The 18,435-nt window shown below is 37.3% G+C and overlaps 1 protein-coding gene across 1 annotated transcript in view; it reads right to left on the bottom strand.

Annotated features, from left to right (window-relative positions):
* fbxw8 (F-box and WD repeat domain containing 8) overlaps positions 1 to 18,435 on the bottom strand; it is a 25,566-nt gene extending 7,131 nt beyond the window's left edge. The window contains exons 1-8 of the mRNA XM_039659068.2: positions 17,553 to 18,435; positions 17,365 to 17,469; positions 16,432 to 16,596; positions 16,127 to 16,215; positions 15,873 to 16,024; positions 15,068 to 15,264; positions 14,248 to 14,472; positions 4,234 to 4,361 (exon numbers count right to left, since the gene is read on the bottom strand). Coding sequence (XP_039515002.2) covers positions 4,234 to 4,361; positions 14,248 to 14,472; positions 15,068 to 15,264; positions 15,873 to 16,024; positions 16,127 to 16,215; positions 16,432 to 16,596; positions 17,365 to 17,469; positions 17,553 to 17,918 — 1,427 coding nt within the window. The 5' untranslated portion in view covers positions 17,919 to 18,435. The remainder of the gene's footprint in view (positions 1 to 4,233; positions 4,362 to 14,247; positions 14,473 to 15,067; positions 15,265 to 15,872; positions 16,025 to 16,126; positions 16,216 to 16,431; positions 16,597 to 17,364; positions 17,470 to 17,552) is intronic.

Raw genomic sequence — 18,435 nt, 5'->3', positions numbered from 1 at the left:
AGAAGAAAACGGTCACAATATAGAACAAATAAAGAATATTAAAAGATTAAAAGACTTACATATTTCAATTGTTTTTAAAGCCTTCTTGGTACACGAGTTAGAGATAATCCCAAAGTAATGTTGTACTTGCGAGCGTTTCTAGCTAAGAAGTATGGCGACGTACACAGTGATGTAACGACGTCGTTCCCTGGGCGCTCTAGTCAGTGGAAAAACAAACAGGTTCTGATGAAAAGGTTTGCAAGTTGAACCAACTCCAAACCAACTTTAAACCATTCCGAACCAATTCTGTTTTGGGTGGAAAAGGGGTAACAGTTGTCACGAAGGGCAAAATTAGCTATATAGACCAAAACCACTTCATCATGGCCATCATCAATCTGTTCGCAATTTCCATGCGTGGAGCTGAAGATACCGATCACGTATGGCCCCTATCCGTGTACACTTCTTGTTCAGATGTCTGTCCAAGCAGATCCAATCAGGCACAACAACACAAACAGAGATACTTCTCTCTCCGCAGCACAACTTGGAAAGCAGAACTGATGCATTAGGTCCTGGCCTTTGGCCACGCTAATAAAGGGCAAGACCCGAGCCCTCATTTCCTTTGAGCTGTTTGGTGTTTTGCCCACAGATGAATCAGATGGGGTCAAATCATTACAGCCAAAATGACACTCCAAGGAGCGTTTCGCTTGGTTCATTCATCAAAGACGAACAAAAGGTGAGAGCTTTTGCTTTGTCGGGAGCATGGAAAGACAGACAGAGAAAGACACACAAAAAAGGATGTTTTAGAAGACACCGCAGCTGGCCAGAGACATCATGTCCTCCCTCTTGGCACTCTATATAGTGTCTGAGCGAAGATGCAGTTGGAATTTATTTACAAAGACCTGCCAAGCATCTCCACCTGCCAAAGTAGCGCTCCCGCTGTCACAAGTGTCAATGAAATGGCTCTTTATTCGGCAAAGACTAATTGAGACACAAGCATCAGATGTGGACCGCGTTCGTGGCTCTGTATTGAGTCCGCTGGCCAGATGTACCGCGTCTCTCTCCTCGTCTCCAACATCTCTTTGTCCACTAAATCAATAGCCCTCGGTGATGCACCGCTGACAATAACACCATCCTTTCAAACCGAGAGCTTTCATTATTCCCATTCCCACTTCTATAAGTGCCTGAGCTTTTCAGATGCTTTTCTGTAAAATGATTTTCAAGGTAAGCCAAAAATAGTTGAGAGTAAGGGTGCTTGTCGTGCTTTTAAAAAGGACCACAGCTGTGGGGAGAAAAAGTTTTTCCACGTTGGAAATAATTAGGAGTGTTTTATTCTAAGTGCTTTAATCTTGTATATATAATGCAAATCTATTAAACTATCCAAATCTGCTGTATGTGGCCAGCGGACAATGAACCAACACATAAAAAATAAAAACTTCTGTTCCCAGAGCTGTGGGCTAGAGGTTCGAAGTCAGACTTTGACCTGATTTCTTTTGCCCCCTTAATCACATTATTTCTTTTATCAGTCCCTCCAGAAAAGCGCGATTATGCGATCGCTGAATTCAATGCAAAATCAGCCAAAGTCCGCATATTTATGCGGGGGCCGCATTTTTTCAAATACGTCGCACTTTCGTCGCATAAATTGCCGATTTCCGTGCAAAATATGCGGGGTTTGCATAACTTCATAATCCTCGCATTTTCGTTGCAAAAAAAGTCACATGTATCTTAGCAGAAAGTTGAAAAATGTTGCGTTTGCTTCACACAAGAGCAGCCATTTCCCCCTGTTTCCATGGGAACGTTATGAAGTGACGCAATTACGCGACGCCAGACAGACTCACGGAGGCGATTGACATCTCACAAATCGAACTCGTATAACTGTCTGTCACACATTCTACCGTCACATTGTTACTTAATAAACAACATAAGATAAAAGAAGTAGCATCAAACAGAAATTACCCGCACACATGGGGTGTTCGAGGCGCACATATAACACTGCTGAGAGTTCAACAGGGAGCGTGCAGCTCTTAAAGGGGCCACACCTTATTTACACTTGTTATAGTCTGAAATAAAACAAGATGAGAAATTAAATATTCCCAGCACTTTCTATGATGTAGTATGCTTGCTTATCAAAGGAAGTAATAAGAAATGACTCCTACATTAGCCTAGTGAGAACAGGATGTTGGGGGAATCACTTTTTTTCTCTTTTTTAAACTGCAATTTTTGCAAGTTCCCTCAATTTTGGCAAATTCCTGCAATTTCATTTCATAAAATTGCATAAATATCCCGCATATTCCATCGCATTTTTAAAGAAAACGGGCCGCGTAATCAATCAATTTTGCCCGCAACAATCACAAAAAAACTCTGCGTTTTTCTGGAAGGACTGAATACTATTATGGTAAATGTTAAATATAAATCGCAAATTTTTTCACAAATTTTTGGAAATTACCACCACAAAATCAGTCATTTTGATCGCAAAAATCACACAAAAAAATCGTGAAATCCTGGAGGGACTGATTTATACTCTCTAGTCTAGATGAATCTAAATTTAAAGTTTTAAAACATTTTAAAGTTATTAAAGCCTTGCAAAGATAGAATTTCCAATTTGGAAAAGTGAATAGAATGTGAATAAATTGCTATGGAACATTAAAAAAATGCATTCTCAGCAAAAAGTTCTAAAGTGTCAATTAAAATTCTGCATATTACTATTATTACAATGTTAAATTATATGGGGGGGGGGGGGGGGGGGTTAGATTAGTTAGAATCAAAAGAAAATTATTTATTTGTGTTGCAATGGTACGAAACTTGGTGACTTTTATAATACGTAATCATCATAACGTAAAAAGTATTACACGATTTTGGTCTGCATTTCCACTCTGTTTAACTGCAAAAAAAATATATACAATACCGATACCCAATTTTATTATATGAGAAAAAAGAAAAGAAAAACATTCAATGGATCTGGCTACTTTGGAAAAAAGAACAATTTGCTGTTGTTTTTTTAATAAATAAATAAATGTATTAGTTTGTTAGCTTTTTGTTTATAGAAAAAATATCACTTTGATGAACTGTAAAAGCAACAAAATCCCATTCTTTTAACTGTAATGGGGAAAAACACTACAGTTCAAAAGTTTGGGTTCAGTACTTTTCATAATTTTATTCTACAAGTATACATTAAATTGGTCAGTAAAGACATTTATAATGTTACAAACAAATTTATATTTCAAATAAATTCTGTTATTTTCAATGTTCAATGAATATCAGTTAATTCTGGTTCTAATTCTAAAATGTTTTACGTTTACCACAAAAATGTTGCATAAGCTGTTTTAAGATAAACTGTTTTCAACATTACTACTAATAAGAAATGTTTCTTGAGATCCAAATCAGCATATCAGAATGATATGATCAATGAAGATGGAATAAATTACATTTTAAAATACATTAAAATTGAAAACATCGATTTTAAATTGTAATAATATTTCACAATATTACTGTTTACCATGCAGTTGATCAAATAGAAGCAGCCTTGGTAAGCAAATTAACGACCCCAAACTTTAAATAGTTGTGTATATATAATAAAAACATTTCTATTTTACATATTAAGTACTGAATGCACTTTACAATATTTACAATATTTTGAAGAATGTTGGTAACCAGAAAGTTGATGAAACTTCCATGGAATTTGTTTTCCCGGCTCCCGTCAACTGTTTGATTACCAACATTCTTCAAAACTTCTTCTTTTGTGTTCAAGAGAAGAAACTCATTCAGGTTTGTAACAACTTGAGGGTGAGTAAATGGTGACAAAATTTAAATTTTGGGGTGAACTATCCCTTTAATGGTCATAAAAATAGGCATCATTGTAATTATGCAAAACATGCTCTTAAAGGGCTTTGTGAGAGCTGAGAATGAGATGAACACACATCAAACCTTTCTCACATGAACACCAAGGCTCAAAATGTCAACAGGCTTCTTCATTATATACAGCCATTTAAAATGTTCCCCCGGCCCTAACCCTAAAAAATAACACTAGTTGCATTAGAAAAATGCAATCCAACCTAAAAAAAACAAACAGAATTCACACCAGCTGCAGGTGTAAATGAGAAACGCTACTATTCTGTTGGAACTCATTAAACTCTCAGTGTTTAAGAAACTCAAGCCACGGGAGGCTTTAATTTGCCAGACAGAAGACAGAAACGCAAGTGTGTGTGTGTGAATCTAACAGTGATAGATGAGGTACACATGTTTGCGAGTGTGTCGTACCGCCTGTCTTTGTTCCCACACACCAGCAGGTGAGGAGGGCTGTCTCTCAGGTTGACGCAGGTGAAGTCTCCCGCCGAGTTCCCCACGGTCAGCTCACACTGGCCGGTCTCCAGGCTGTACACCTGAATCTGAGGAGAGAGGACGATTGCTCCTGGTGAGATGGAAGATAGATGGTAAAACTGGCAGGATTGTGCAGTAACACCTGCGACGGTTCAAATGTCAAGCCCACAGCTTGCATCCACAGATGCAAGATAACTCATTTCTAAAATTCTTGCATGCCTTCTGAACTTCTAACACACTTTTAAAACATTTTAGCCTTTTAAGATTCTCACTTATGCAGATGCTTTTATCTAAAGAGAATTGATGTTCCATTGAATTGAACAGTACACTACCGTTCAAAAAATGTAAGAAAATAATACATTTATTTAAAGGGATAGTTCACTTTGAAATTCATTTTTGGTATGTTTTAGCTTACCTCAAGAGCATCCAAGATGTAGGTGTCTTTGTTTGCGCAGTAGTTTAAATTTGGATATTTTTAAGTCAAACCGTTCTTGTTTGTCAGTCATATAATGGAGGTCTATGGTCACCACCTCAAAGAGCATGCACAGAGAAGTCCAAATTCAACATGATTTAATGACTCGTAAATGTAAGTACACATTGATGGCCTAAGACACGAAACGAGTGGTTTGTGTGAGAAAACGAACAGTATTTATATCGTTTTTAGCTCTTCTAACCACAGCAACGTCCAAGTGATCTGAAGGTGTGGGCGTCACTCATTATTTGCACAGAGATTTCAGAAGCATTACCTTTCACTGTGAAGATCTAAACATATTTAGATATACAGGCAATCTCAATGGAAGATTTCGATTTCTCAACAGACAACATTGACTTTTTTCTGCAACCGCGCGAGAGATCGCGAGAGACCGAAGCGCCCGTGCCCTCAGATCACTTGGACGTGTCTGTGGTTACAAGAGGTAAAAACGATATAAATACTGTTCGTTTTCTCACACAAACCGCTTGTTTTATGTCTTAGGCCATCAATGTGTACTTACATCTACGAGTCATTAAATCATGTTTTATTTGGACTTCTCTGTGCAAGCTCTTTGAGGTGGTGACCATAGACCTCCATTATATGACTGACAGACAAGAACGGTTTGACCTAAAAATATAAAAATTGAAACTACTGTGGAAACAAAGATACATCTTGGATGCTCTTGAGGTAAGCTAAAACATACCAAAAATTAATTTTAAAATAAACTATCCCTTTAACAAATGAAATAAATGCTGTTCATTTAAACTTTCTACTCTTTAAAAAGAAATCATGAAAAAAGAAAATATATCAGTTTCAATAATAATATTAAGTGGCACAACAACCGTTTTCAACATTTATAATAATAATAAATGTTTCTTGAGCAGCAAATCATCATATAAGAATGAATTCTGAAGGATCATGTGACACTGAAGACTGGAGTAATGATGCTGAAAATTCAGCTTTGATCACAGGAATAAATTACATTTAAAAATATATTGAAATAGAAAATAGATTTTTTTATTATTATTGTTGTTATGAACTGCAATACTATTTTTGATCAAATAAATGCAGTTTTAGCGAGCATAAGAGATTTCTTTCAAAAGCATTAACAAGTCTTACCAACCCCAAACTTTTGAGCATTAGTGTATAAGGTGTCATTTGCAGTGAGTCCTTTACTTTTTTTCATTACTAAAACAGAAACTCTTTGTGCAATTGAAAGTGAACGTAATCGGTTTAAATTTAGTTTTGCCTTGAAAATGCACAAATACATTTTTACAGATATTCATGAGCTAAGCATTTCTCATTTAATAAGCATTTCTCATTTCTCATTTGACCAACCACATGTTTATGGGTGCATACGTAGCAATAAGATATAAACATTAAAACCAAAGTGTAAATGGGTAGTGCACATGCAATCAGGTATGCAATTCTCACAAAAGTGCATTGATATTTTAGAGCACACTTTCATTTACGTGTGCACTTATATATTTCCTACAGTTCAGGTCTATTAAACTGCAAACTAGTCTCTGACACTCACTTCAATGTTCAATGATCGATTATGAACCATTGTACCATGAGTCTATGCAGGTGCTTTAAAACATCTGAAGCTTTTGACTAAATCCGCTCACATTAAACGGTCTCCGAGGTAATTCAATCCTAAAAAAAGAGACTGGTTAACTGATTGCATCAGCTGCCATTTAAACAGCGAGCAAAAGACACACAACGACAAGGGCCAAATTGGACGCAAACTTTAAGGCAACAGATAGAGACGTTAAACAAAAGAGGGAGAAGAGAGAAGAACCGCATGATGTCAGATTTGAGCTCATGCCAGCTATTTAGTGCCTTCAGTTTGGGCCAGACACACTTAATTGCGAGCCACCGTGCTGCCAGCCAAAATCCTTGAGAGGAACCAAAAATGACAGCCAATGGGAGTTTGTCATCAAGACACGAGTACAGCTTCCAATGTGTAAAGCTACAATATGTAAAGACTTGAGGAGGAAAGCTGATTAGAATGAATCCGCGATGAGTGCATATGTCAACGACTGCTGGGATTATGTTGGGGATTTATTCATCATTACAGGCTTCAGGAGGTTGTGGAGACGTTTACACAAGTAAACAATGATTTAGCTTCTGCGTTGGGTTGAGTACATTTCACAAATAGCATTTTCATATACACATCACTATTATACATATGCATCAAAATTAAATTTTGCCATGTGAAAATACATTTAAAATGATACAAAATAATTTTCAATTCATTAAAAATGTACACTACTGTTCAAAAGTTTGGAGTCAGGTTGTGATAAATAAATTCATGATTATATTCAGAATTTATTTAAATATATTTATTTGAATATATTAATTTATTTGTTTATAATTTATTTGAATATATTAATTGGTACCGCCTGTTAGGTTTAGATATTATAGGATTAAAGGGTTAGTTCACCCAAAAATTAAAATTAGCCCTTGATTTATTCACCCTCAAGTCATCCTAGGTGTTTATGACAATCTTATTTCAGACGAATACAATCACAGTAATATAAAAAAAAACGTTTTGGCTATTCCAAGCTTTATAATGGCAGTGATCAGCACTTTTATGATGGACAGATGCACTTTTATGGACTTCAAAACTGCCATTCACTGCCATTATAAAGCTTGGAAAAGCTTTATAATGTTTTTGGGTTAATTTTTAACCCAAAAAAGTTACAGACTCTAAAAAATCTAAAATTAAGCCTTGGTACCTACAATGAAGCAAATATAGCACTTTGTTTACTGGATGAAAGAGATATAAAATCAAATAAAATGAATTCAAATCAAATTAAAATTGATTGGTTATTATAATCCTTGTTTGGTGGTAATTAGACATTTTTCTAGGTAGAAAAAACCCTGTTAAATACATCTAAAAAAATCATCAAATCATTTACATTTTTAATGCATCCCCTGATATTTGGTATAATTATACATTTTTTATTATCTTCCAGAAATTCGATCAGAGTGAAGATGTTAATCAGATTCATACTGATCTCACGAGACACTGCATATCTCTGATTTTCAGCACCTGGAGGTGCAACAGTGTGCCACATTTTCACCAGCCTCTCTGGCTGTTAAACATGAAAGTGGCGCCTCAGGGTTTGCCAGCATGATGTGCATGTGCATGTGTGTGTGTGTGTGTGTGTGTCTGGGTCAGTGCTTCAAACACACACATACACAACAGATGCCCAGAGCTTCCAGTCTTCCAGCTTAAAAACAAAGATGATTAAAACAGAAAGCTAAAAAAAAAACCACACTTGACTAGCACATACACTAAATATAGCAGCTAGAGAAAAACAAACCAATACAGATTGAAACATGTAAAAGTGTCTACTATAGACATCATGGTAAAAACTGCTGAGAACCAATTCTTGTCCTAGTCATTACATGTAATCATAGACATGCAGTGGTAATAATAGTAATTCAAAAGTACTATTAGTGCTAAAGTTCAGAAATAAACTCCAAAACATATGACTCAATCTGTTACTCCATTTGCCTCCTTTGTTTTTGACAAGTTTTAATGAGGCATATGTCTTCTCATTTAATAACACAAAAACACCTTGGATTCACCAGCATCAGTTCTGGCACGTCTGACTTCCCTCTCGCAGTTTGAAAATCCTGTCAACATGCAACACGGCTGACAGACATGGCATTACACGCGGATGCGAAAGGTGCTAATCATGAATAGGAATTAAACTTGTAGAGTACGCGGATTCACAGTGGACTGGAGTGACACAACATGAAACAAATGAGTATGATTCCTGCTAAATGTGCTTCAATAATAGCGCCAGATAAAGTCCTGAGGTTCTAGATAGTCTAAAGAAAGATGTGTCACAAAAATGTCCACATCTTAGTATGGTAAATGACGAAAACAACACATTAGCCTTGTTAGACGAGAGGTTTGAGAACATGAAAAATGTTTTCAAAAGAAGTCTCTTGTGCTCACAAAGACTGTATTTATTTGATCAAAAATACAGTCAAATATTTTACAATTTAAAATAACTGTTTTCTATTTGAAAATCATTTCCAGTGCAATTTATTCCTGATGACAAAGCTGAATTTTCAGAATCATTACTCCAGTCTTCAGAGTCACAAGATTCATAACTTTTTCCATTTATTCTAAAAACAAATTTTCTTTACGTTTACACATTATAATCAAGCATTGCACTTTCCACCAAACTGTAAAAACTAAAGCTGGAAAACTCATTAAAATAGTTTTTTTTTTCTTCTATAAGTTATACAAAAGTTCACTTTTGAAAAAACTTTTGCTGATAATTTACTCACCCTCATGTCATCCAAGATGTCCATGTCATTCTTTCTTCAGTCGAAACAAAATTAAGGTTTTTGATGAAAACATTCCAGGATTTTTCTCCATATAATGGACTTCAATGGGAACCAAACGGTTCAAGTTCCAAAAGACAGTTTCAGTGCAAACGGCAAACTGTTCAAAGGGCTTTAAACGATTCCAGACGATGAATAACAGTCTTATCAAGCAAAACGGTCGCTCATTTAAAAAAAAAAAAAAAGTTTAAGTTTTATAAGCTCAAATGGTCGCCTTGCTCTGTTCTGCGATGCACGTTCGTGACTCTCCTGTTCGAACTCGTTCATCAAAATGAACAAATATTTTTCCGAGTCAATTTGTTCGTTTTGTTCGTTGAATGAACCAAATGACTCGGAAAAAGAAACCTTCATTTCTTTTCAACTGAAGAAAGAATGACATCTTGGATGACGTGGGGGTGAGTAAATTATCAGCAAGTTTTTTGAAAAGTGAACAACTCCTTTAACGTAATTTAAGTCGAAATGACTTAAACATCCAAGGTGATTATACTTGCAATTGAACAGTTTGTCAAAAATTTGTACAAGATGATCAATGAGAAATATTCTTGTAACACCTTCAATTAAAGAGTGAAACAAGACAGTCCACTAGAGGCTGACTTTGACAAACTGTCCTGTCGTTCAAACTCTCGGCTCACTCTAAATAGCCGCCCCGGTGCCCGTTTGGTTAATGAGAGTGTTTAAATGGGGGTGATGTCAATGGAGAAAGAGAGCCAAAGCATTGTGTGATACAACAGGACACCATCTGCATTCATCGATCAAGCACTCATCTGATTACTGTCAACATGTACGCCTTTCGCTTCACTGAAAAACTACCAGTTTCCCCTGAGAAAACCCATCCCTCCCCCTCGAGCACTGATCTCCCCCCCAGACATGAATGCTGTCTATTTAAACGGTTGCATAAATACGCTGGGGACTTGGAGGGAGGCTATTGTGATTTGGATAGGTTTGTTTTAAGGTCTATTTTCACATGATGTTTGGGCTTTTAATCAGGAGAGTGCGCGTACAAGACTGCACAGGGTCAAACTCAAAGCTCTGGAGAAACAGGGTTATTATTATCGTCAACTGAAACAATAAAAACTTTGTTCGTTATTTTAAATAAAACATTAACTGAAATAAAATAAACTGTATAAAGATAGGCTTATTTCTAGCCATTTATCTGTAGGACTATTCTAGCCAGTTCCCAAGCCAACATTTCTCATTTTTGTTTAGTTTAAGAAATAAAATAAACAAAACAAACTGAAACCTAATAAAAACTATATACTTGTTTTTAAACAAAACCAAAAAGCAAAATTATTAAAAATAATTTATATTCAAATTAAAAGAGAAAATATAAAAAATTAAAGGTGCACTGTGTAACTTTTTTGCTCAAAATGAACAAAATTCAGAACTCATTACACCATCAATCCTTCTTATCTTCCAAAATGTGCTTTTGTCTTACCCTGATTCTATTATAAGTGTTTGTATTTTTGATGAACGGAACAATTTTCAAGCAAAATTGTGTACTTGCGTCACTCGTCCATGTTAGACTAGAAATCTAGACGCACCCTAGCGGCAGCAAAAATTATTTAGAAGCCAGTGTGGTCTAGCAACTCTCCATAGACGTTTTAGCTGGAAAAACCAAACTCTGGTCAGGCCAATCACATCGTGTATAGAGTCGGTGGGCGGAATTAACATAATGACGACGTTCACTGCTACTTAAAAACAAAGAATGGCTGCTGCTGGCGAACAGCTGGCTTCGATTCGGCTTTGACCGCTTCTCTGGATGATTTGAACTTAAGCTTTTCTTTGAAAACAGAACAAAGAACGGCACTTGAGTCATATTTAAAAAAGGAAGATTAAAAGTTTAAAGGGTAACTAAAACCCTGGAGTCCACCCACTGGCAATATTTGAAAATGCTGAAAAAGTGGGCAGACCCCAGCGGAGATAGAGGGGACAAAATAGATGCTAAAACACTCTATCCTGATCGTTTTCAATACTCACAATTCCAACTCCTGACTCCCTACAGTGGTTTTGACGACACAAGATGGTTTTTATATTGCCAAGGGCGTAGCTCGCGTGGTGAGCTGAAACCTGCGTAGTGCGGAACATCCAATAGGAAAATTCAACTGCAGTAGCCACCGTTCAACCTGAAGAGGGCAGCACTAAGACGCTTTTACACCATATATTGTAGAAATAGAACACTTTATAAACAAATGTCAAAAAAGTTACTCGAATCAATGACTGGTATTAATAAAGATCCATTCTTACCGATCATTAACTAAAAAAAGTTGGTTAAGTGTTTAGTTACTCTTTAATATATCAACTAGCTCCGCTGGAGGGAAAATGCCTTATTTTACAATATATGGAAAACGCATGGGACTCACTCATCCACAGCCGTTCATTGCTCTGGTTGGTTGTAGGGCTATCAAATTGCGTGCAGAAAGAATTTGAAAGACTTGCCAGACCTAACATCTTGATGTAGGACTGGCATGCCAGGCTACGTCCATGTGCCATCCCGTCATATATCCGTAAACAGAGAAAAGTTGCTCCGGCTATTTTGGGTGGCATAGGGTAGTTGTTACAACGAGCAAGAAAAGTTGTCATGAAGCGCTAAATCTCCAACCTTCGAGGATGCAGAGGATCTAACCCCTAACAGAGGTGCTTCTGCTAGCACCAAAAAAACCCAGAGCTCGTAATAAAACAAGAATCAAAATTGGCTTGGCTTTTCAGAGATGGCGAGAATTGAGGGATTTTTAATGTAAAAGTGTCGCAGAGATGAATTTTTATACTCAACATATTACTTTAACATATTACTTCCACAAAAGGTTCTTTAGATTTTTTTTAAATAATAGTTCTTTAAGGTTCTTTGGGGAACAAAAATCGTTCTTCTATGGCATTGGCATCACTGTGAAAATCCCCTTTTGGAGCTTTTATTTATAGGAGTAATTAGTGCTACTAAAATAACAGTACTTTGCACCATATACGGCACGCCAGAGTTAGAAACAAACTAGGGAATCTTGGGAGAAGCATTGGGACCCAATTTTGTGTTAATTAAAGTAACGGGTCTATTCCTAAGATAATAACATGAGCACAGAGCAACTTTTTATTCAACGTGACTTTGGGAATACGGTCACAATGCACTTCACTAGTGGGCTCAAATTATGTAAACAACAGGGATTGGCCACATGAGATCACCAGACTGCACTTGTTGACATCATGAGGTGGTGCGACTTAGTGGTCAAAGCAGGTAAGCCAAAAAAACCTGTAGGTTCAAACCTAATGAGAAATGATTCTTAAAATATCACCACTTTGCCCTTGAGCAACGCTCTAAACCTCAGGTTACTCCCCATTGACCTCAAAAATGTATTTTATATAAAACAACACACAAAAATAATCAAATTTTGTATTAGTAAGAGATTACTCTGGTAAGAGACTGCTTAAAAGAATCAAATCTCGAAAACCTAATGTCTCTTCTGATGCATAAATTAACCAATAAGAATGGATATGCAAATAAAAGGCAGCTTAAAATAGGAAATGGAGAAAGAAATTAAATTTGCCTCCTTCTGTAAAAAATAGCCAATCATTTATCAGACCTGTATATGGCACAGAAAGACTTGCCCCATTAGTTTCCTACATTGACAATAAGATATTCAACGGAAAAAAAATGTATGGTGGGACTTGATTTAATTTTTTATAAATTGATTTGATTATGAAAAGTGGCATTGCATAACAGAATGGTATTGAAAAATAAGACTGCTTGGTGAGGTCAGGCAACAAAAGAAGGTCGTTTTGTCGGAGCCGATAGCCTCATGGGCAGTGCTCTGACATATAGTGTGATTATGCATTTGCGACACGAGTTTGAGTCCCCCGATACGTCCCCTTCTCTATCTCTCACTTTGCTTTCTGTCAACTCTATACTATAGTATTGCAATAAAGGCAAAAACAATGTGTTACAGCAAATGTATGTGTTAAACAAGATAAATGGCGTATGCTTAATGTAAGCAATAAGGTACGAGAGGCGTTGTGCTGTATCGTGAATAAGTAACGGCTGAAGGACGTTGTAAGGCACGACGCGAAGCGGAGTAACCCATTCAGCCGCTACTTTATTGCTGAGTACCTTATTACTTTTATAAAACGGTTACCACACAATACCAGTATTAAAGAAAAAAAAATGTATTAGTGCATCTTTCATGAAGTAAAATCACTAAAAGCGTTCCTTCGGCTAGAAAAATAGTCCCTGACCGTGAACAGCAACAACGTTCCAATGTGTAATATGCATGAAAGCTCAAATAAACACAACACAGGAACTGCAGTGATCAACTTCAGAGTTCAACTGTCCAATTTTGTTGAGCTCCTGCAAACTTTAGCCTCTTTTTCCTATTTGTAGTGGAGATGAGTGGTACCCGGTGGGGTCTTCTGCTGTTGTAGCCCATCCGCCTCAAGGTTGTGTGTGTTGTGGCTTCACAAATGCTTTGCTGAATACCTCGGTTGTAACGAGTGGTTATTTCAGTCAAAGTTGCTCTTCTATCAGCTTGAATCAGTCGGCCCATTCTCCTCTGACCTCTAGCATCAACGAGGCATTTTCGCCCACAGGACTGCCTGCCTTTTCACACCATTCTTTGTAAACCCTAGAAATGGTTGTGTGTGAGAATCCCAGTAACTGAGCAGATTGTGAAATACTCAGACCGGCCCGTCTGGCACCAACAACCATGCCACGCTCAAAATTGCTTAAATTACCTTTATTTCCCATTCTGACATTCAGTTTGGAGTTCAGGAGATTGTCTTGACCAGGACCACACCCCTAAATGAAGCTTCCTATGCTCACTATAGCTATATTTATTTGAACAAAAATAGCCAAAAAAAAAGTAATATTGTGAAATATTATTAGAATTTGAACAATTAAAATTTGACAGTGTAATTTTACAATGTAATTTATTCCTGTGATGTAAAGTTGCATTTTCAGCATCATTACCCTAGTTTTCAGCGTCACGTGATCCTTCAGAAATAATTCTAATATACCGATTTACTGCTTAAGAAACATTTCTTATAACTATCAATGTTAAAAACAGTTGTGTTTTTTGTAATATTTTTGTGGAGACAAGGATATATATTTTCAGAATTCTGGACACAGATACCTTGTTGCCTCCATCATTCATGCCCCATCCGCAGCTTTTGATCCCCAGGACGGCTCTGCAGGATGACACGTCCACACAGGTCACTGGATGGTCGTACACAAAGTGAAGAACTTTTGGCTCCTGTTCTTCCTTCCATCTGGAATCCAGCAGGTAAACGCTCTCTCCTGCCCATGCTGTGACCAAAGGGAAGTCCCGTCTCCCTGGCACCACCAATACCCCATCTACCTGAAAAACACAGTTTCTCTGATGAATACATGACTGGTTAGTGCTTATGCACTCTTTTGTGTGAGTTATAAATGCATGAATGCACTGTGTGATTTTTACCCCCATCTAGCTGTGAAAAGGTATATGACCATCCAGGGAATATTAGTTTCTGTTCCTCTCAATTCCGATTTAGTTTTAACTCCTACGGTGGCCAATGTAGTCCAAGATTAACATGGCTTCGTCCATGAGTGTTAACTCAAACGTAAACGCGAAAGGCAAAGCTTGAATTAATGGGTATGTCCCTCTTTGGCTACTGTACTTTCAAGATGAAGGGGCAACATGGCGACCGACTTTAGAACCCCTTACCCGTATGTATTTTCAATGGCATATTATACACTCACGAAAATACTTTATTACTTGAAAGAAGTAAATATACATTAATGACCACATATATTTTTGAAAAAACTAAGTGTTTTTAGCTAAGAATAAACTAAAAGAGTTACACGGTGTAGCTTTGATTCTATGGAATGCCTTGCTGGTGGCAAACTAACCCACATGCATTGTCATTTTGTCATCATTATATGCATCTGCTCTGCATGTCTCATATTAGACTTACAGGCTTTGGTAACTGAACGAGACATCGTGATTTCCAGTAGCCCTTCTCATCTGGCGCGTCCACCCGCACTTCTGGTCCTGATGCAGAGGCCAAAGCAGGACTGTCAGGACTTAGATCCAGAGCATGAACCCTACTGAGGTGCTGGTACCGGTGAATGGGCTCAAGACCGGTTTCAGTGCTCCACACATCCACACACCCTTAACATACACAACAAAATGTATGATCAGAATTACAATTTCAGTTAAAAGTCTAAAGTTAGTTCATGCGTTAACCATTATTAACTAACAGTGTTGCATACATACATACATGTGTTGCAGTATTAATTCAAACTAGTGAAAAGAAAACATTCAAAATACACTTTTAAGTGTTTCATTTTTTGCACTTTATCTATTTTTATCTGTAGCTTCTCAAAAATGTCCACCTCAACAGTACTTTTTTTTTTCTTTTTTCATTAAGAACAAGTTCTTATTTACAATGGAGGCCTGACAAGTGGAATAACCACTTGTGGAAAGGAAATGGGGCTAAAATAAATACAGTACTTGCATACATCAAATCTCCAGTTTTATTCCTATTCAGATTCTAAAGGTTTTTACATAAGGGTCTGCTTCGTCTAGTTGTATTAATTTTTTTTTCTTCCTAAAAACATGGTGATTTATGGAGCCGTCACATTACTTATGCTTTATACCATGCAGATTGTCTGAAAGCAGCTTTACAGGGATAAAAAGCAAAACAAAATTTAAAAAGGAAACGTGTTTTCCTTTCAGCATAAAGAAGGTAGTGGAAAAAAAAAGTAAAAATGTCTTACCATTCTCATAAGCAGCTGTGGCTACAGTCTTATTGACACGTACGTGACTAACATACGGGGCAGGGGTTTCATCTCTGATGGAATGTGTGGGGTGCAGGTATGATTTGTCCCAGTGAAGCGTGTCCCACAGACGGACATCACCAGAGGTGTAACTGTATAGAACAGATGCACACAATGATTATAGGATTATCAGTAGTGTTGGGATAATTGAAAACACAGGGTTAATTAATTATATGCGCCTTAGTAATACACACCCAGCGATAACAAGACCAGCACAGGAACTGACGTCACACAACACCTTTCCTAACTCGTACTGCAGGTGACGAATGGATCCAACACGATTCTGTTCGTTTACAAAGTGTAAAAACATATTTTTAAGACAAATTAAATTACTTATAATTTACTCATATTATATATATATATATATATATATATATATATATAATTAAAGTTATAAATTCATTGAACATAAAAAGAAATATAATTGTGATATTTTTTTTGTTTTTTTTATTTTTTAAGAATAAAATGTATTCTGGGACTGAAATGGCATGGTGCTGACCTTCCAGTTTGACTTGACCCCGTTCTCTGTGTTGCGGCAGTCTCTGAGCGTGCTCTTCCAGCAGGGGGAGTCAGAGATACTGGCCCCATTGTGAAAACCTTCCTTTAGACACAATCTATGCCACAGGACCTCATCCTCAGCCAGCACCTTCCAGGATTTACTCACCTGAAGCAAAAGCAAAAAAGAGAATATTAACCACTTTACTTCTACAAAATCAATGTCACAAGACATCCATAGTATTTGGATGGCAATTACAGCAAATGTGTTGCTTTGTGGTAGTGAGAAACCAAATATTCTCTGTATATAATAAAATGCCCCAGTACTTTCCAAATATAATTACGTAATGTGTGAAGTCGTGGACGTGCAAGACGAGCATTCGTGGTTAGATTTTTTTAAACAAAATGACAGATTGTTTTGCTAGATAAGACTCGTATTCCTCGACTGGGATCGTGTAGCCTTTTTAAACTGCACTAAAACTGCGATTTGGACCCTTCAACCCGTTGGTTCCCATTGAAGTCCACTATATGGAGAAAAATCCTGGAATGTTTCCTCAGAAACCGTGAAAGACGTGAACATCTTGGATGACACGGGGGTGAGTAAATTCTCAGGAAATTTTCAAAGTGAATTAATCATTTAAAGGGATAGTTCACCCAAAAATGAAAATGGTAACCAGACAGTCGGCGGCACCCACATCCTGCACTCCACAGTATTTATTTCCAACTATTATATGGAAGTCAACTCTCTGGTTACCAAAATACTTTAAAATATCTTCTTTTGTGTTCAACAGAAGAAAGAGATTCTTACAGGTTTGGAACGACCTGAGGGTGAACTGTTTTTCACAGTTGTGTCCCTGCTATTCCTATGTCAGTGGAAATCATGTATAATCGAACAGAATTGAATAGAATGGACATTTATGCACTAATTTATATTTACCTGAGCACATCGTCCTAGATCCGTTCTACCCATGAAGCGGAAAATCTTTAGCGCCAGCTCATAGGGCAACTCCACATCAAAGAATGGGATGTCGTTCACTTCATTCTTAAGTAAACACATAACACCCGTGTTTATTATTAAGACAAGCACAGTTAATATCGTGAATAGCTACATAACATGAGCGTTACCAGGTCCTGAAGGAACTGCTCAAGCAGTTTCTGGCGCTTGTTTTCTTTTTTGGGGGGCGCGTGTGTGTTGAGCGCGTCGCTGCCGGGAGCGCGTTTCCTGCGCGTTCTCTCTTGCTCGATTCTGTCTATCAGTGGACTACTTCTCCCGTCTAACAACCCCTCGGCGATCGACACATACTCCGGCTGCTCTTTTGATGTGGGCTGAGTTTGCTGGGACGCATTGCTCTGCTTCTCCCAAAAGCTAGTGCTTTGCTGAACAGATGAATTGTCTTTACTGAGATGCCCAAAATATCTCTCTTTGTCTGTGTTTTTCTCCAACTCCTGCTTCCAGCGCTCCCGAAAGGCCAAAAGCTCAGCCTCTTCCATCCCTATTAAATTAAGTTGTTTTTTTCACCCATATTTATAAATGCCATTCACACAAGTATTGTGGAATACCGCTGTTGCCATCAAAACAAACAGTGATCCGACTGTGAAATGGCCTCGGCTGGAACACCATGTTCACGTAAAGTGTTCCGCATGGCGCAACCTCACCCAACCAAAAGAACAAGTATTTACAACACAAGACAATGACTGTGTCTCAGAGACTAATTAAACATTTCGAGCATCATCAACGGAGCTGCAAAAAATCCTCGCCTATTATTAATAAAACTTAACATTGTGACAAACATTTATTAAATGTATAGAAATGTTTGAGACACAATTTATAGACTTCTACTCTATTCCCTTCCATTTTCTGATGCCCAAATATGTTACATCACTGATTACTGTGGTCTGACACAAAGGCTTCAAAACGGAAACATTAAAGGCATCAGATTCTGTCGGGTGAGTGTTTATCACTCAATATGGGTTAACACCATACGATAGGATAATACAAATATGTAAT

Source organism: Pimephales promelas, chromosome 4 (genome assembly GCF_988280905.1).
Source record: "Pimephales promelas chromosome 4, fPimPro1.hap1.1, whole genome shotgun sequence".
Taxonomy (NCBI): Eukaryota; Metazoa; Chordata; class Actinopteri; order Cypriniformes; family Leuciscidae; genus Pimephales; species Pimephales promelas.
The sequence above is the reverse complement of the archived record's forward strand: the minus strand, read 5'-3'. Positions and strand labels throughout refer to the sequence as shown.